The 21,313-nt window shown below is 37.7% G+C and overlaps 1 protein-coding gene across 3 annotated transcripts in view; it reads left to right on the top strand.

Moving 5' to 3' along the window:
* LOC127212742 (vomeronasal type-2 receptor 116-like) overlaps positions 1-10,040 on the top strand; it is a 46,141-nt gene extending 36,101 nt beyond the window's left edge. For 2 of the 3 annotated variants that reach the window (XM_051172873.1, XM_051172870.1), the window contains exons 6-7: positions 1,929-2,808; positions 10,007-10,040. In XM_051172873.1, coding sequence (XP_051028830.1) covers positions 1,929-2,808; positions 10,007-10,040 — 914 coding nt within the window. Of the gene's footprint in view, positions 1-1,928; positions 2,834-10,006 lie in introns of those variants that run through there. The other variant, XM_051172871.1, reaches the window with a different exon arrangement.
* Positions 10,041-21,313: the final 11,273 nt, after the last annotated feature.

The following is a 21,313-nucleotide window of genomic DNA, read 5'->3' as shown; positions in this document are numbered from 1 at the left end:
GAAAATATGTCTCTTATAATTATGAGACTCTAAGAATGAGATGGAAGACATTTTGTAATATCCAAAGACCAATTTTCAAATGTCTGATGTTATGTAATTCTAAGTATGGGGGGATGATTCTTAGACATGATGTAGGAAATATGAGGATCCTTGTAACCAGCAGGTTATATACTGCATCCAATTAATGCAACAATGTTATAGCTTAGAGTAATTTACACAGAAAGAATTTATTTCAAAATATTACTAACACCTACACACAACATGTTAGTCAAATGATTATTTAGTTAGAAGTGGCTAAATGCAAATAGCCAATGGATAACTTTTCAAGTATTTTGCCTGTCATCCTATATAATTAAATGAAAGTTATCAAAAGGCACTAGTGGCAGTTGAGATGACCTGGAATCTAAATATCTTGACACTGAGGCTGACGAACTGAATTCATGCCCAGGATCCATGTAGAAGGAGTAGGTAACTAACTCCTAGAAGATGGCTTCTTACATACATGCATTCCAACATACAACATTCTCTAAAACAAACTACATGGAATATAATGGTTTTAAATGTAAAACCAAATAATAGTAGAGGTGATTTACATTAACAAATACCACAAAATTACTAAAATTATTCTTATCACTTTAATTAGGTTTATGTTTTAGAGGAAGGTGGATGCATGTAACAAGTGCAGATGCAGGTGAGAGGCTACAAAACATATGTAGATAGAGTTACATGCAGTTTTGAGACACCAGACTTAAGTACTGGAATTTGAATTCTGATTTTCTGAGAAATATTTATATTCTCTCTATAGTTGAACCAACTAGCTAAGGTGTTTAAAAACATTTACTAATTATATCCATAAATACATTCTTCTAGATAAAAATAATGAAATGATTTGAAGCACATCATCAGTCTCTGCAATTATCCAATAACTGGGTGCAATTTCACACACATATATTTCAGTTGACATTCTGGATCTTGCAACTTATGAATGAAGTACTATAGGGAAAAAAATTGGTTACCACTATTGGAATCCTTTTGTTATCTTGCTCATGTTGTTTTTCTATGTGTATTTCACCCTTGAGTCCACTCACAGAGATGGGTCCCCTAGAGTTTAAAAGAAGGGAGGAGGAATGGGCTGAACGGTTTAAAACAAAATGGAATCAATATGAAAGGTTTTACTGCTCAGTAAGTATAGGGTTTTGTACTTTTGTTGTTAGCAAGTATCAGGAGTCCTGGTCCCTATGACTAGATAAGCATAGAACTGAGAAAAGTCTTATTTAATATTTTGCAGTTTTAAATCATTAATTTTATATTTATATGTCATTCAACTGTCACTCTCACCCTACTAAATGCTCTTTATAACTGCAATAAAACTCAGATTCATAAAATTTCTTATTACTTCTACATTCACTCACACACAAATATAAACCACACACACAACCTACTCATTCCATTTATGTAGCGTGTTTGGGCTAGTGAATTGAAACTCAAAAATTTACAATAGGTCTTATCCCAATAGAAGGCAGAGTCTCCTTCTGTCATAGAGGCAACAGCGATAACACAGTCAACAACTTCAGGAGAAATGAATATACAGAATTTGTTATTTTAAAATACACTCAAGTACACTGTCACTAATGATTTACCTCTCCTGAATTCAAGAGTCTAAGTCATTTCAGTATAATATGAAGAACAACGTAGAAAACTGTACTTACAGAAAACATTATAAATTATATCATGAACAAAATTCAATAAACACAGAAATGATTGCTTTATCTTAAAGAGAGTGACTATGATCTAATAAAAACATTGCTGTGCAAAACTGTCCTTGAATTACATAATCAGTATTTAAAGGTGCATATAGCCATTCTTCTCTAATGTCCTATCAATAAAATGCTGAAGCAGCACTAATAAAACCTCCCTTTCTCCATCAGATGTGGATCAATGTGTGATGTGTCCAGAGGAGCAGTATGCCAACCCAGAGCAGACCCACTGTATAGACAAAGCTGTGGTCTTTCTGAGCTATGAAGATCCATTAGATATGGCTCTTGCCTTAATAGCCCTGTGCTTCACTGCATTCACTGCTGTGGTTCTTGGGGTCTTTGTGAAGCACCATGACACTCCTATTGTAAAGGCCAATAACAAAACCCTCAGTTACTTCTTACTTATATCACTCATGTTCTGTTTCCTCTGCTCCTTGCTCTTCCTTGGGCGTCCAAACACATCCACCTGCATCCTGCAGCAGATCACATTTGGAATTGTATTCACCGTGGCTGTTTCCACAGTTCTGGCCAAAACAATCACTGTAGTTCTGGCTTTCAAACTCACAGGCCCCAGAAGAAGGATGAAGTATATCCTAATATCAGGAGTACCTAACTACATCATTCCCACTTGCTCCCTATTCCAAGTAATTCTGTGTACAATTTGGCTAGGATCTTCTCCTCCATTTGTTGATATTGATGCACAGTCTGAGCATGGCCATATCATCATTGTGTGTAACAAGGGCTCAGTTACTGCGTTCTACTCTGTCCTGGGATACTTGGCCTTCATGGCCATGGGAAGTTTCACTGTGGCTTTTCTGGCAAGAAACCTGCCTGACACCTTCAATGAAGCCAAGTACCTGACGTTCAGCATGCTGGTGTTCTGCTGTGTCTGGGTCAGCTTCTTCCCTGTATATCACAGCACCAAGGGCATGGTAATGGTTGCTGTGGAGATCTTCTCCATCTTGTCTTCCAGTGCAGGGATGCTTGGATGTATCTTTTTTCCTAAGTTCTACATAATTGTGTTAAAACCTGAAAGAAACTCTATCCAAAAGTTCAGGAAGAAATCCTACTCCTAAACTCATATTATATGAACTACAACTTACAAATAATTGGTCTACACAGCCACCAAATATGAGGTTGCAATACAATATCTACTTGTTTTTAGAATGACTTTCACACTTGTCTCTAATGGTGATGCTAGTCAGTATCATATCTGCTAATGTTACCTACCTATTCCATATAATCATGTGCTAAACCTTTTTTTTTCATGAGACTTATCTTTTTGTCATGTGTACAATGTAGAAATGTTCTTTTCTTGTCTAACAAAAAACCTTCACAATAAATTCAAAGTATTTTTTAACACTTGGATGAATGAATGACTTTTATGGCAGTTCAATAGTGAGAGTAAAATACAGGATGATTTTAGAGAGTGAACAGTTGTTTACAGATGAAATTGAAACAATGTCCTTCTTACTAGTGGAAGGTAAGGTACACCTAATAATATTGTATGAGTTAAAGGAATATTACCTAGAAGAGAGAGTAATATCTTAATTAACAAATAGAAAAGTTACAAAAGATAGTTTGATAACTTACTAGTTAATAGTATGCCTTTCTGTTGTAGAGGACCTGATTCAATATCCAGTCCAGTCCTGAGACAATGATTATTCCAACCACCTGTAACAATAGCTCCAAACAGAAAATCCAACTGATGCCTTCTTTTGGGCACCATGGTTATGTGAACTCATAGGTGTACACAAAAATATACTAAGACACACACTTAAACACACGCGTGTACACACATGCACACAATTCAAATTACATCATTATTAAAAAGTAGTAATATATTCCAAAATCTTCACTAAGATTTGTTTTTTAGTTTTACTTTTTAAATTATATTTCTTTTTACATACACATATTATTACACATAAATAAAATAAACTACCCACAGCAGGAAGAAACACAGAACAACCAGGACTTATAAAAATGTTACATTCATAGTGTTTGGCTACTTGGATTTGGCAAACTTGAAGAAATTATATTTCCTATATTGGTGCATCTAAAATTCTGAATGCAAATTAATACCTTTCGACTCTCATCTCAACCCACTTAAAGCATTTATATAGACTGAAAACCATCTTAACAGCTAAACAACTAAATTTAATTGGAAGATTAAACTATCTGGTCTCCACTACATCAGAGACTTGAGCAGGAATAAAACTTAATTACCTATGTAAACCAGAAGTGTAGGTTAGTAGTTTCCAAAATTAAAAAGAAACTGAGACAGTTTGCTTCTTGAACAGTCATCCAAAACTCACTATAACACTGTATTATCATCTTCAGCCTTCTGGCCCAATATACCTGACAGATACATTTATGAGTCAGGAACTGGTGAGGACTTGCTTACCCTGTCTTGGCAGAGTTTTGCCATCAATTCTGTCCCCATCCAGACTTAGCATCTCTTGGGAAGAATTCTGTCTGTGGCAGAAATGGGGACTTTTTGCCCAGTGGCTGGTTTGCAGAATTTGAGACCATCTCCATAAGGAGGTCCTTTGGTGTTCATAATCTTCTTTGAGGTAGGCTGGGTGTTGCCAGTGTTTAACCTGTCTTGTTGTCAAAGAATCTTTAAAACAATAAAAATATCTTTAAATGTCATACTCTGTGGTTCTCTGAGACTTTTGAAGACATTATCTAATGATTTTACCTTATATACTATAGAATCATATATATCTGTTTAATCTAGGAAATATATACTTGTGATAAAAATAGACTTATAATTGACATGACCATGATTTGATCAACCAACAATTAGCTTGTATCGATTATCCTAACAGCCTGCAATACCAGTTTTAAGGTATTAGAAATAAAGCTTGTATTCTCCTTGGGTAGAGTGGGTATAATACCTCATATTACAGTAGAAATTATATATATAATCTTTGAAGATAATCCTAAATTTGAGTTCTATCCCAATGTACTCAGAGTGGACACAGCAGGACAAAACAACCACAGTTGTGTGATCTTTTAAAAAATTAATTTATTCATATTACAACTCCATTCTTATCCCATTACTTGTATCCTCACATTCTTTCCTTTCTCCCACTTTCACTCTATTCCCTTCCCCTAGGTCCATGACCGAGGGGGATCTCCTCCCCCACTTTATGGTCATAGGCTATGAAGTCTCCTCTTGGTAGCCTGCTTATTCTTTCTTTGAGTGTCACCATGGCTCCTCACCATGGGGAGGTAGGCAAATATGGAGCACTACAGTTCATGTCACAGTTAGTCCCTGCTCTCCACTCAACTGTGGTGAATGTTTGTCCATTGGCTAGATCCGACTAGGAGTTCAATGTTTACTACTTGTAATGTCCTTGGTTAGTGCAACAGTTTGAACTGACCCCCCCCCCCCACCGGGACCTGATCCACCTGTTACGAGGCTCTTCTTGTAGGTTTCTAAGATCCTCTGGATCCTTCTATTTCCCTATCTCCTCGATTTCTCTTACTAAGAGTCCCAGTGTGGTGTCATCACATCTATTCCAATCTCCTGGTAAGTGAAGACTTTGATGGGACATGCTTTTTGGGCAAGTGCCCAATTATAAGTGAGTATATACCATGCAATTCTTTCTACTTCTGGGTTAACTCACTCACTATGATTCTTTCTAGGTCGATCCATTTGTCCACAAATTTCTGAAATTCCTTGTTTTTAATAGCTGAGTAGTATTCAATCATGTAAATGTACCATAGTTTCTTTATCCATTCTTCAACTGAGGGACATTTAGGCTGTTTCCAGGTTCTGACTATTACGAGTAAGGCTGCTATGAACATGGTTGAGCATATGTCCCTGTTGTGTGGTGGAGCATTTTCTGAGTACATTTCAAGGAGTGGAATATCTGGGTCTTGAGGAAGTCCTATTCTCACTTTTCCAAGGAAACACCCGAAAGATTTTCAAAGTGTTTGTACAAGTTTGCATTCCCACAAGCAATGAAGGAGTGTTCCTCTCTGTCCACATCCTCCCAGCATGTAGTGTCACTTGAATTTTTGATCTTAGCCTTCTGATGGGTGTAAGATGGAATCTCAGAGTCGTTTTGATTTGCATTTTTCCGATGACTAAGACGTTGAACATTTCTTTAAGTGTTTCTCAGCCATTTGATATTTCTCTGTTGAGAATTCTCTGTTTAATTCTGAGCCCCTTTTCTTAATTGGATTATTTGGTTTAGTGGTGTTTAATTTCTTGAGTTCTTTATATATTTTAAATATTAGACCTTTGTCAGATGTAGGGTGGGGAAGATTTTTATGTTGTCTGTAGGCTGGTGCTTTGTTCTGACAGTCTCCTGCCTTACAGAAGCTTCTCAGCCACATGAGGTCCCATTTGTTAATTGTTGACCTTAAGACCTGGGCTGTTGGTGTTCCGTTCAGGACAGAAACTATGCCAATGTTTTCCAGGCTCTTCCCCACTTTTTATTCTAACCAATTTAGTGTCTCTGGTTTTATTTTGAGGTCATTGATCTACTTATACTCAAGGGAAATGAACAATTTTCTTGAAGGATTCAATTTGCTATTCCACAAAATAGAAATAGATGGAACTCCTTCTATGAAGTCCCAGTCACTTTGACACCTAAATCTCACAAAGATTCAACAAAGAAAGAGAATTTCAGACCAATTTCTCTTATGAACATTGACGCAAAAATACTCAATAAAATACTCTCTAACTGAATACAAGAGCATATCAAAAACATCATTCAACAAGACCAGGTAGGCTTCATTCCAGACATGCAGGGATGGTTTAATATATGTAAATCCATAAATATAATCCACCATATGAACAAATGGAAAGACAAAACACATGATCATCTCCATAGATGCAGAAAAAGCATTTGACAAAATCTAACACCCATTTATGTTTAAAGGTTTAGAGAGATCATGGATACAAGGCACACACCTAAACATCATAAAGGCTATATGCAACAAGCCAATACCCAACATGAAATTAAATAAAGAGATACTTAAGGAAATTCCTCTAAAATTGGGGACTAGGCAAGGCTACCCATTTTCTCCGTGACTCTTCAATATAGTTCTTGAAGTTCAAGGCAGACCAATATGACAACAAAAGGATATCCAGGGTTCCAAATGGGAAAGCAGGAAGTCAAATTATCCCTATTTGTACATGATATCATAGTGTGCATATGTGACCCCCAAAATTCCACCAGAGAACACCTATAGCTGATAAACACCTTAAGCAAAGTGGTTGGATACAAAATTAACTAAAAAATGTCAGTAGCTTTCCCATATACAAATGAAAATTATGCAGCCAAAGAAAGTAGGGAAACTACACCCTTGTGATAGCAACAAGCAATATAAAATATCTAGGAGTAACTCTAACTGAGCAAGTGAAGGACTTATTTGAAAAAAAACTTTGAATCTCTGAAGAAGGAGATTGAAGATGACATCAGAAGATGGAAAGATCTCTTTTGTTCTTGGAACAGGGGAATTAACATAGTAAAAATGGCCATCTTACCAAAAGCAATTTACAGATTCATGTAGTCCCTATCAAAATGCCTACATACTTTTTTAAAGACATTGAAAAATCAATTCTCAACTTCGTATAGAAAAACAATAAACCCAAAATAGCTAAATCAATCCTGTAAAAGAAATGATCCACCAAAGGAATCTCCATATCTGATCTCAAGCTGTACTGTAGAAAAACAGTAATTAATATAGCCTGGTACTGGCACAGCAATAGGCTGGTTGATTAATGGAATCGAATTGAAGGCCAAGAAATGAAGGCATACATATATGAACACTTGATTTTTGACAAAGAAGCCAAATCTATTCAATGGAAAAAGGATAGCATCTTTAACAGATGGTGCTGGACTAACTGGATGTCTACATGTAGAAAGATGCAAGTAGATCCACATTCATTACCATGCACAAAACCCAAGTACATGTGGATTAAAGACTTCAACATAAAACCACACCATCTAAGTCAGTTAGAAGAAAGAGTGGGGAAGAGCATGCAATACATTAGCACAGGAGACAGCTTCCTGAACAGAACATTAACATCCCAGGCTCTCAAGTCAACAATTAATAAATGGGACCTCATGAGCCTGCGAAGATTCCATAAGGCAGAAGACACTGTCAACAAAAGAAAGTGACAGCCTACAGACTCAGAAAATATCTACACTAGAGCTACATCTGGCAAAGGGCTAATATCCAAAATATATAATGGAGAATGGAGAATAGGAAGTGTTTTATGATGGGGTAGAGGTTTTGCATGTGTTCATACAGGGAAGGAGAAATTGTGGGTTCCATCTAAATTGATAAAAATTAGATATGATAGAGGAAGACTCCTTGAAAGTCATACAAACAACCTTAATCCCCACACCATGAAGACAAAGGCAGAGACATCACTGTAAGTTTTAGACCAGGCTGGTCTCCACAGGGTGTGACCTCCTAACTGATAAGCTACTTGTAAAACAGCCTAGGATTTAAACTGACAAATTTCTCATGAACAGACATGCAAACTGCACATCTCCCATGTCAGAAGGCTTTTTGTTTGCGAAGTTAAGGTGTCACTGCTCTGGCAGCCGGCTTATCCCTCTAAACACGAGCTGCTTTCATGGGGGATAGTTGGCGGTCACACCAGATGCCGAGGACTTACAGGGGACAAAATACTTGTCAGCCTAGTTAAATCCTAAAAACTCAAAGGCTAAAATTTACATACTTAAAAAGGCAACCTTAATGCCTTCTCTTCTTTGGCTCAGGCAACTGGCTTGTCTCTAAAATGGGGTGCATCTCCTCAGGAGACAGATAGTGGCTTAACCTATCCATAAGGTGCCATAGAGGAGGACATTTAGTTTAAAAGGTGGAAGTGTCCATCTCCTACGGAGAGAAGGGGTGAGACAAAACACCTACAACAATTTTGAAAACCCAGGTACAAGGTGCCTAGGGTGTGCATAAACTCCTTGATGATGGGAGTTTATGTAAGTGTGTAAACCCAGGTACAAGGTACCTAGGGTATGCATAAACTCCTCAAAAATGGAAGTTTATGTAAGTGTGTAAACCCAGCCCTTAGAATTCAGCTCAAAAACCATACTTGTATGTCAGTCTTATGGTACTAGGTGATTTCATGAATTAATATAGTTCCTGACTTGCAATATGCCAAAAGAGTTGTTTTACATATTGACACAGCTGAAATTATTCTGGATGATTCCGAAGTAACTACACTATTTATTCAACTACAACAGGTAATTAGAAACAAAAGAAATTCAAGGTGTTTTTCTGGATATAGAACGTGAAGCAGAGACTAAGGTGAAATCCTGTTAACTGGCTTGTTTGTCCTGTATCCTTTAGCTTGCTTGCTTGTTTTCTCTCTTATTTACTTTTGTTTTCTTCCTCTTTCTCTCTGTGTCTTTCTTTCTTTCTTAAATAATTTATCCTGTCATATATTACATGCTGACCCCAATTTCTCTCCTCCAAATCTACTCCTCCTCAGTTTCCTTTCAGAGAGCGGTGATTTTCTCACTAATAGTCAAAGGTAGTCATTTCTCTTTAATGTATTGTCTAATTGAAATTTTCCAAGACTTACCTTTCAAATTAAAAAGAAAATCTCATGACATAGTTTTAAAAAATATGTAAAATGAAAAAGACTAGAAGCCTCAATAACAAATTCTGTTCCTGAATTACTACAATAGAGGACTAAAGAAGCAAACAAAGAGCTCCAAGGAATTAAGGTGGGGAATCTGAATTAATGATTAAGGGGTGTCATCTTTTCTCACAGGTGGCAATGTTACCATAGCCCAGTGTGCATTGTGTAATTGGGACTCTGTGGCATGAGAAAGTGCTTGCATGTTGGAGTTTTCAGGCTCCTGTGGATGCAAGACACATGTATAGAGTAATTCTGAAGGTATTCAAAGGCTGATAACATATAGGAACATTATAGTAACTATTTACATAAACTATAAAGTTATGGATCAAATAACCAGATAATTTTGATTCACACTAATTCTGCTCTGACATTCACTTCTCAGAATCCTAACACTGATTCTATACAATAGAAACGTGGGGGGAAAAATGACTACATGACTTTATAACAGTAACTTTCATATCTTTGAGCTCTTACCAAAAAAGCATGGTAACTGTATAACACAGTTAAATATGCTCATATCAATGCTTACCTGTATAACATTTATTGCTGGGCATGAGGACACACGCCTTTAATGCCAGCACTGGAGAGGCAGAGGCAGGCAGATAACTGTGAGTTTGAGGCCATCCTTGTCCACAAAGCAAGTCTAGAACAGCAGTGGCTACACAGAGAAACCTTGTATTGAAAAACCATCACCACCACCACCACCACCACCACCACCACCACCACCATCATCATCATCATCATCATCATCATCATCATCATCAAAGAAGGAAGAAAGAGCTTTTCTGACAAAAAGTTTATCTCCCACTGTATTTAATCTCCAGTTTTCAGCCTCCAGATTAATGTTTATAGAGTTTAGACTAGAATTTTTACTTCCTGTGTGGTCCAGGGAAACATGAAGCTTTAGGATAAATATATTTGTTAGGCTGCAGAGACACATAAACATAAATACAAGCAGCTTCTGAGGAAATTTACCCTTGGCCCAGAACCTAAAGACTTCAATCTTTCAAAAAGCATAAAGTCGTTAATAAAGTCACTGCTCACACAAAGTCAAAACCCTCTCCAGAGAGGGAGCAAAACTGAGAAATGACAATATCATAACCACAAAGGTGTGCACAAAGACAGGGGAGGGGGAAAAAGCTCAGATTCTAAGACAATACTGAAGTCCTTAAGACACCCAATTCTCCATTTTTTGCTGTTGTTGTTTGTTTGTTTGTTTGTTTTCTCAAGACAGGGTTGCATTTTGCCCCTCTGGTTGTCTTAGAATCCATTCTGTAGTCGAGGATGGTCTGAAACTCAGAGATTCACCTGCCACTGCCTCCTGAGTGCTGGGATTAAAGGCATGTGCCACCACTGCATGGCTTTATTGTTGTTGTATGTTTGGTTTTTCTTTTGGTTTGGTTATTTGTTTTTTTTTTATTAACTTATTCTTGTTACATCTCAATGTTTATCCCATCCCTTGTATCCTCCCATTCTTACCTCCATCCCATTTTCCCATTATTCCCCTCCCCTATGGCTGTCCCTGAGGGGGATTACCTCCCCCTGTATATGCTCATAGGGTATCAAGTCTCTTCTTGGCAACCTGCTCTCCTTCCTCTGAGTGCCACCAGGTCTCCCCCTCCAGGAGACATGGTCAAATGTGAGGCACCAGAGTACATGAGAAAGTCAGATCCTACTCTCCACTCAACTGTGAAGAATGTTCTGACCATTGGCTAGATCTAGATAGGGGTTTAAAGTTTACCACCTGTATTGTCCTTGGCTGGTGCCTTAGTTTGAGTGGGACTCCTGGGCCCAAATCTGCCTATCATAATGTTCTACTTGTAGGTTTCTAGGACCCTCTGGATCCCTCTAGGTTGCTATTCTCCCATGCTTCTCTCATCTAGAGTCCCAATAGGATGTCCTCCCCTCTGTCCCAGTTTCCTGGTAAGTGGTAAGGGACATGCCCCTTGGGCTAGTATGCAGATATAAGTGAGTATATACCATTTGGGTCTTTCTGCTTCTGGGTTAACACACTCATTATGATCATTTCTAGCTCAATCCATTTATCCACAAATTTCAGGAGTTCCATGTTTTTAATAGCTGAGTAGTATTCCATAGTGTATATGTACCACAGTTTCTTTATCCACTCTTCTACTGAGGGACACTTAGGCTGTTTTCATGTTCTGGCTATTATGAATAAGGCTGCTATGAACATGGTTGAGCAAATTTTCTTGTTGTGTGCTGGAGCATCTTCTGGGTATATTCCAAGGAGTGGAATAGCTGGGTCTTGAGGAAGCCCTATTCCCATTTTTCTGAGATAGCACCAGATAGATTTCCAAAGTGGCTGTACTAGTTTGCATTCCCACCAGCAATGAAGGAGTGTTCCTCTCTCCCCACATCCTCTCCAGCATGTGGTGTCACTTGAGTTTTTGATCTTAGCCATTCTGATGGGTGTAAGATGGAATCTCAGAGTTGTTTTGATTTGCATTTTCCTGATGACTAAGGAGGTTGAACATTTCTTTAAGTGTTTCTCAGCCATTTGATATTCCTATGTGGAGAATTTTCTGTTTAGTTCCAAGCCCCATTTCTCAATTGGGTTATTTGGTTTGGTGGTGCTTAATTTCTTGTGTTCCTTCTATATTTTGGATATTAGACATTTGTCAGATGTAGGGTTGGTGAAGATCTTTTCCCAGTCTGTAGGATGTTGCTTTGTTCTCTTGACAGTGTCACCTGCCTTACAGAAGCTTCTCAGCCTCATGAGGTCCCATTTATTAATGGTTGACATTAAGGCCTGGGCCATTGGTGTTCTATTCAGGAAGTTGTCTCCTGTGCCAATATGTTCCAGGCTCTTCCCCACTTATTCTTCTAAGTGACTTAGTGTCTCTGGTTTTATGTTGAGGTCCTTAATCCACTTGGATTTGAGTTTTGTCCAAGGTGACAAATATGGGTCCAGTTTCATTTTTTTACACATAGACCTTCAGTTAGACCAGCACCATTTGTTGAAGATGCTATCCTTTTTCCATTGAATGGATTTGGCTTCTTTGTCAAAAATCAAGTGACCATACGTGTGTGGGTTCATATCTGGGTCTTCGATTTGATTCCACTGATCAACCAGCCTGTTGCTGTGCCAGTACCATGCTGTTTTAATTACTATTGCTTTATATTACAGTTTGAGATCAGGTATGGAGATTCCTCTGGAGCACCTTTTATTGTACAAGATTGTTTTAGCTATTCTGGGTTTTTTGTTTTTCCATATGAAGTTCAGAATTGAACTTTGAATGTCTTTAAAAAATTGTGTAGGTATTTTGATAGGGATTGCATTGAATCTGTAGATTGCTTTTGGTAGGATAGCCATTTTTACTATGTTAATTCTCCCGATCCATGAGCAAGGAAGATCATTCCATCTTCTCATGTCATCTTCAATCTCTTTCTTCAGAGTTTTGTAATTTTTTTTCAAACAAGCCCTTCACTTGCTTAGTTAGAGTGACTCCTAGATATTTTGTATTGCTTGGGGCTAATGTGAAGGGTGTGGTTTTCCTAATTTCTTCCTCTGCAAGCTTGTCATTTGTGTATAGGAAGGCTACAGACTTTTTTGAATTAATTTTGTAACCAGCTAATATGCTGAAGGTATTTATCAGCTGTAGGAGTTCTCTGGTGGAATTTTGAGCGTCACTTATGTACACTATCATATCATCTGCAAATAGGGATAATTTGACTTCCTCCTTTCCCATTTGGATACCCTTGATCTCCTTTTGTTGTCTTATTGCTCTGGTTAGAAGTGAAGTAGATTCTAAATGCATGGATAAAGTAGAAGAGGATTATTTCCAAATACTGTAAAAGTTTGGTAACAGTGATATTGGAAGCTGGTCCTCAGTTGCAATAGAAATTGTGGTGGAAAATGATGTGAAAGGCATAGGACAGTGAAACCAGACAGGAGGTGTTGATATTTCCTCGATCCGTTACTAGGTGAAGGTCTATATGCTGATTTACAAGGGCAGTTTGAATTTGATGAATACACCTTGGCAATCTGTCATCTAGCAGCGTTAAATTCTTGAGATATTGGTGAAGAATCAGGAAAGAGGTCTGTGTCATTTACTAAAATTACACAAGGCCCAAAAGAGTCATTCCCTGATTTTTTTCCATAGACTGTCTTCAGCTGTAACTAGAACAACATCAGATTCAGGAGTCAGAAAATACTGATTAAATCTTTGTCTTTTTATAATCCTAAATTCAGAATACAAGAGGGATTAGGCCTTTAAAGACAAAGGCAGTACCAATAGAGGAATGGATTAGAGATATAGCTGATATCAGATCCTGTGTTTATGATGCTAATCTAATAGGTGAAGTAATTTCTAAACATCCCAGAAAAAATCAAAATAGCACATGTTTCAACTGTGGAAAGCAAGGACATTTGATAAGGGATAGTAGGGTAGGCGAGGGGTACATAGACACAATTATTTCTAGTGACAACCCCAAAAGTAGTCTCCAGCCTTCCAGAGTAGGCAAAACTTGTGGCAAAGGCAGATATAATCAATTCAGATCAACCAGACACAGGCAAGGAAACCTTTTGCTGTCAAGAAACAGCAGCAGGCTCCAACATCAAAATCAATGCCCTGTCCGCTTAGAATAAACCTATCTGCAGCACAATTAAAAGAGTTAATGCCTGTCTTTAAAAAGAACAGAGTCTTCTGGGTCTTATTCATAATAGCCAGAACATGGAAACAGCCTAAGTGTCCATCAGTAGAAGAATGGATAAAGAAACTGTGGTACATATACACTATGGAATACTACTAAACTATTAAAAACAAGGAATTCCAGAAATTTGTGGATAAATGGATTGAGCTAGAAATGATCATAATGAGTGAGTTAACCCAGAAGCAGAAAGACTCACATGGTATATACTCACTTATATCTGCATACTAGCCCAGGGGCATGTCCCACGAAAGCCTTCATGTACCAGGAAACTGGGACAGAGAGGAGGACATCCTATTGGGACTCTAAATGAGAGAAGCATGGGAGAATAGCAAAGTAGACGGATCCAGAGGGTCCTAGAAACCTACAAGCAGAACATTATGATAGGCAGATTTGGGCCCAGGGGTCCCGCTCAAACTAAGGCACCAGCCAAGGACAATACAAGTGGTAAACTTTAAGCCCCTACCCAGATCTAGCCAACGATCAGAACATTCTCCACAGTTGAGTGGAGAGTGGGATATGACTTTCTCATGTAATCTGGTGCCTCACATTTGACCATGTTCTCTGGAGGGGGAGACCTGGTGGCACTCAGAGGAAGAACAGCAGGTTGCCAAGAAGAGACCCTATGAGCATATACAGGGGGAAGTAATCCCCCTCGGGAACAATCATAGGGAAAGGGAATAATGGGAAAATGGGGGGGGGGGGAAGAATGGGAGGATAAAAGGGATGGGATAAACATTGAGATGTAACAAGAATAAATTAATAAAAAATAATTAAAAAAATAAAAAGAACATTGCTCTAGATAAATTAAAGTACATAACAGCATCAAAAATAGTACAAAAATTTCAAAAGAGATTACAAAACAAATATTTTTGCAAACTGCTATAAAGGGTCAGATACCTAGCTGAATTTAATAACAAATGTTATTGGAACTGAAGGTTTAGAAGACAGGAAAGAGACATACCAATCAAATCCTGCCATCCAGCTTTTAGGCATTTGAATTTTATCTCAGATACAATAAGCACATGATGGGTTGAGTGTATAGGACAAGCAGGAGAAACAGTACAATTTAAAACATATATGGCTAATATGGCTGTGAATTTATGGGGATATGTTTTGTTGCCACAATAGAAAACACAGGTTAACATTCCTCCAATCTCAGAAACAAAGTCTAAAATAAAGAATGCTTCGCTTCAGAGAAAAATATTAAAAGGTATTATCAAGAACAGTGACAGACTGTCCAGGTTGTCCATAAATAGGACATGACAAGTGTTGGCCTTTCAAAGTTACCACACACCGTACCTTTTAAAATGGTGACAAATCTATATAGGTGGATCAAGGGTACAAGAGAAAAACTACAGGTACTAGAACAGCTGATGCAGGAGCAGCTAAGTGCTCAACACACTGAAGAATCTAAAGCCAATGCAATTCCTCTGTCTTTGTTTTTATAGAGAAATCAGGAAAATGGAGGATATTAACAGATTTAGGAACCATAAAATAAATGAGTCAGCCAATGGGCTCTTACAGCCTGGATGCCATTGCCTTCTTTATTACCTAAGCTATGGCTTTTAATTGTAATTGATTTAAAAGATTGCTTTTTTCCTGATCAATTTTCATGAGCATGACAGAGAAAGGTTTGCTTTCTCATTACCTACTTATAACAATAGTTGTTTAATCCAGAGGTAACTTTGGAAAGTCTCAGCGCAAAAAGTGTTAAACAATCCTACTGTGTACAATAGCCATTACAAATAACTGATAAGCTGTTTCCTCAGTCTAAAATTTACCGTTATATTGATGATAACTTACAGGTTGATTCAGATGCAGATACCTTAGGGAAAAATGATTAATGAAATAAAGAGAATTTTACCTTGGTAGAGGTTACAAATTGTTCCTGAAAAAATACCAAAAGGAGATTCTATCAATTATCTAGGATAAGGTAGGTTTACAGAAAATACAATCACAGAAAATACACATCAGGAGAGATCAGTTACAACTTCTTAATAATTCTCCTTTTCCCTGCCCTCACTCATCCTTCTCTCTGCCCTCACTCCTCCCTATCAGCACCCTCATTCCTCCCTCTCCCTGCCTTCTACCCTCTTACCCTCTCTCATCTCTCTCTACCTGCTCTCACCCCCATTCACTCTTCCCTCTCCCCACCTTCACCCTTCCATCTCTCTGCCTGCTCCCCACCATCACCTCTCCTTCTCTCCACCCTCTCCTGGCACTCTCCCCTTCATGTCCCTGCCTTCACCTCTCCCTCACTTCACCCTCTCTTGTCCCCCTCCCCACCCTCACCCCTCCTTCCCTTCTCCCTCTCCCCTCCCTCTCCCTACTCTCACCACTCTCTGCAACACATTTCATGTTAAAAGTCCTGGAGAGATGAGGCTTACAAGGAGCCTGACTGAATACAATAAAGAAATTATATAGCAAGCATAAAGCTAGCATCAAATTACATGTAGAGAAAATTAAAGCAATTCCACTAAAACCACGTAGAAACCAGGCTTCCCACTCCCTTCATATATGTTCAGTATAGCACTTGAACTCCTAACCAGAGAAATAAGACAAGCAATGGAAATCAAGGAAATACAAATTCAAAAGGAAAATTCAAAGTATCCCTATTTTCAGATGATATGATTATATACTTAAGTAACCTCAAAAATTCTACAGGAGAACTACTTCAGCTGGCAAATTTCAGCTGGATACAAATTTAAGTTTAAAAAATCACTATCCCTCCTTATGAAAATAAGAAATAGGCTGAGAAAGTAATTATGGAAATGATACACTTCACAATAGCCAAAAATAACATTAAATATTTTGCTATTACTCTAACCAATCAAATAAAATTTCATATGTCAGGAACTCCAAGTCATTTGGGAAAAATTGAAGAAGAAAGTATAAGTTGGAAAGATCTCCCATGATCATGGAACAGTAGGATTTACATAGATAAACTGGTCATTAAGTAAAAAGCAATCCACAGATTCAATACAATTCCCAACAAAATGGCAAAAAAATGTACAGAACTTGAAATAGGATTTTTAAATTTCATTTTCAAAAAAACAGCATCGATAAAACATTCCTGAACAATAAAAAAAAAAAAAAAAAAAAAATTCTGGCGTTATCACAATTGCTAACTTAAGATGTATTTCAGAGCAATAATAATAAACAGTGCATGATATTTGCATAGAAACAGACTGGGTTATCAAGAGATTCAAATCAAAGGTTCAGAGAAATGTACACACCCATGGACACTTGATTATTGGAGAATAAGGCAAAAACATAAAATGAAAAGTTTAAAGCATCTTCAAAATGGTACTGGTCTAACTGGATGGCTATATGTAGAATAATGCCAAGAGAAGCATATTTATCACACTGCACCAAACTCAAGTAAAAAAAAGATTAAAAAACTGCACCCTAAAAAACAAAAGAAAACAAAAAACAAACAAACAAAAAACACACCATGAAACCAAATCCACTAAATCTATTAGAAGATCAAATGAGGGAAAGCCTTGAACTGATTGTCACATGAGACAGCTTCCTGAACAGAACACCAACAGCTCAGTCTCTAAGATATACAATTCATAAATGGTACCTAATGAAACTGAAAAGCTTCTGTAAGGCAAAGGACACTTTGAATGGAACCAAATGACAGCCACCAGATGGAGAAAAGATCTGTATATTTGACAGAGGGCTAATATCAAAAATACATAAAGAACTTAAGTAAATAAATATCTGTAAACCAAACAATTTAATTAAATTTTGGTACAGTGCCAAACAGAGAATTCATAATAGGGCAATACTAATGGCTTAAAAATACCTAAAGAAATGTTCAACATCCTTAGTCATCAAGGAATGCAAATCAAAATGACTCTGTAATTCCATTTTACACCCATATGAATAGATAAGATCAAAATCTCAAGTGACAGCACATGCTGGCAAGGATGATGAGAAAGGAGAACACTCGTCCATTGTTGGAGGGGGTGAAAACTTGTGCAACCACTTTGGAAATTAATCTGGTGCTTTCTCAGAGAATTTAGAATAGTGATACTACATTTGATTTTAGGCCAATTTCTAAAACATTATAATTGGGAATAGTGCTAAGTCAAGACCCAGCTATACTACTCCTGGGCATATACTTGAAAAATTTTCCACCATACATCAAGGACATTTGCTCAGTTATGCTCATGGGATCCTGATTTGTAACAGCCAGAATCTCAAAACAGCCTGGATGCCCCTCAACGAAGGAATGGATAAAGAAACTGTGGTACATTTACAAAGTGGAATATCACTCAGGTATTAAAAGGTAATCTTGAAAATTTCAGGCAGATGGATGGAAGTAGAAAAGATTATCCTGAATAAGATAACCTAGATCCAGAAAGACACCCATGGTATATACTCATTCTGAAGCAGATATTAGCCACATATTCTGAACAACCACACTACAACCCACAGACCTAAAGAAGCTATATAACAAGGAGGACACTAGGGGGGATACTGAATTTCTAATCAGAAGGGCAAGCAGAACAGATAGCAGAAGTAGATGGAAGTAGAAGGGAGCCCACCATAAGGGTCTTCTGAAAGATTCCACCAGGCAGGGGCTTCACGCAGATGCTGAAACCACAGCCAAATTTTGGGGCTGAGCACAGGGAGTCTTATGGAAGAGTTGTGGCATAGAAGGAACTGGAAGGGGCAGGAGATCCACAAGGAGACCAACAATGCCAACAAATCTAGACCCAAAGGACCTGCAATGACTGATGCACCAAGCAAGGACCATGCAATGAGAAGACCTTGACCCTCTGCTCTGATGTAGTTGATAGACAGCACAGTTTCCATGTTAATCTCATAATACGGAGAGTAGTGGCTGCCTCGGACATGGACTCTGTTGTCAACTAGTTGATCTCTTGTCCTTGGTGGGGCAGCCTTGCCAGTCCACAGAGAAAAAGGATGCATGCATTCCAGATGAGACTTGATCGGCTGGGATCAGATGATAATGGAGGATGGTTCCCATTTCTGAGAATAGAGGAGGCGGTAGAGGGAGGGATGAGGGGACAAGATGAGGGAAGAGGCTACAACTGGGATGTAAACTGAATAGATTAAAAGTAAATAACTTTAATGAAAGAAGAATTTTATAGTCATTCTTGTCCAGGAAAAGGAGTTATTTCCTTTGCCTCTGGAAAAAAGGGACATGGCTCTCCATTCACTTATGGTTCCTATCAGAATAGTAACACACAATCTAGTTTCCATATTCCCAGAAGGGTAAATAAATCTCAACCTAGGCTCTTTTTCCTTCTCAAACATTCCCATCTCTTTATGGCATATTATTACTGCCAAAATATTCTAGAAACTGTACTCCCTTTCTCTATGAAGGCAAAGTTTCTATCCCTGTTCTAGCTATCTCCTCTTATCTCTCTGGATATTCTCCATTCTCTCCTTGACAGCCTGCCTTTATAAAATCTATTTATTTTTCTATCTGCTCTGAACACTTTCAGATATTTCTGAACATTTCCCTATCTGATCCATAATAAAATTCTTCCCTATAATACTAGAGTGGCTACTATTTTGGTGGTTTCTTTCTGTGTCCTCTTCAAACAATTTAAATATTTAAAATATATTTCTTCTTAAGTGAACATTATTCTTCTGAAAACATGTGTTACAGATTTCAAGAAGTATATACAGAGACACAATATCTTAATTATAAAGCAGTTAAGATCCCTGTGAATCAAGAGCCATGGTAGTCATCACATATATCAAGATATGTTAAAAATATCACCAACTCAATTTCATGTTAAACAAAATAGAAAGTAAATGAACATATTTGGAAAGTCATTTCTGTCTAGTCTAAATCAATTAAATTTTTTGAGAAATATGGTCCAAAGACACAATATATGTTGAACAAAATAAGATATTTCTGAAAATCAGAGTATTAGAATTTCTATTGTAATCTAAAAAATTTCGACCAAAACTTTGTGTTCATAATGGTAACACAAGTAGGTTAAACAGAACATAACCCTGTCATATATGCACAGATTATTTTGAACATTTAATGACACCATTATTCTGTGTAGCTCAAAGCATTCCTCTTCTGACATGATAACTTTGTTTCTCTGGGGGAATGGTACTAAATATTGCTAGCATGAGTAGCTCTTCATGAAGCCACTGCTATGCTAAATGTTTGTTGACATGATCTAGAAGATTCAAGACTGAATTCTTCTTGATCCATTAGTCTATCCTAAAATTCAAATGATCTCTTTCACAATATCTTTAGGTTGGAGCCTGGAATAGAAAATCTTTCAATAGTGTAAAATTCTCTTTTCTTTTTCTGGCACAAAACACCAACGTTGGCTGTATCTATAGGTAGACCAACCACTGAAGTCTGAGGATTCTGTAGTAGTCATAGTGACAGACCACTGTGATGTTAGGATTCTAAGCCCCATGACATAGTGACAAAGTGACACACTCACTTCACTTCCTTCCATCCTTCAAAGTTATTTTTGAACAACTTTTGAACCACACATGTTCATATGGAATAACAGATTTTCACAACTATATGTATATTTATGATAGAAATATAAGGTACATATGATAACAGACGGACATTGATTAAAACAAATAGTAACATGCCTCTGCAAACTCTAGTGTAATACCATAAGGAGACATTCCAGACTATTTTCTGTTGCTTACTGATTTGTTAGGACAAATATTTGAGTCTCACCCAGTTGTTCTCTGGACATGCCAAACAGGTAAAATCATATCATAGTAAATAGTCTCGTGGATGTGTCATTAATACGAGAGCACATGGTGTGAGAAGATGGCAGACAGAATGAAAAGGAGGTTGCCTTGCTTCATTACAATAATCTTGATGCATGGACTAAAAGGAGTTACAATAAGTCAGTTCAAAGATCTCTTCAGAAGGCAGCATGACCTCTGGAAGGGAATCTTCCTTATAGACATAGTCTATGTCCTCTGAAGGACAAAACCAAGCAGGAGATGGAAGGATAAGCTGTGTCTCATGACCAAGCTTTGGGCAGAGTACAGGGAATCTGTAGAAGAGAAGGGGGTAGAAGCATCGAGGGGACAGGAACTCTACAAGGAGATCAAAGGAACAAAAAAACAAGGGCCCAGGGGGATCAGTGGAGATTGATGCACCAAACAAGCACCATGCATGGACTGGACCTAGAACCCCCACCCAGATGTAGCCCATAGGCAGCTCGGTCTTTATATGGGTCCACTAGTAAGGGGAGCATGGCTGTCC

The sequence above is a fragment of the Acomys russatus genome, chromosome 31, assembly GCF_903995435.1.
Source record: "Acomys russatus chromosome 31, mAcoRus1.1, whole genome shotgun sequence".
NCBI lineage: Eukaryota > Metazoa > Chordata > Mammalia > Rodentia > Muridae > Acomys > Acomys russatus.
The sequence above is the reverse complement of the archived record's forward strand: the minus strand, read 5'-3'. Positions and strand labels throughout refer to the sequence as shown.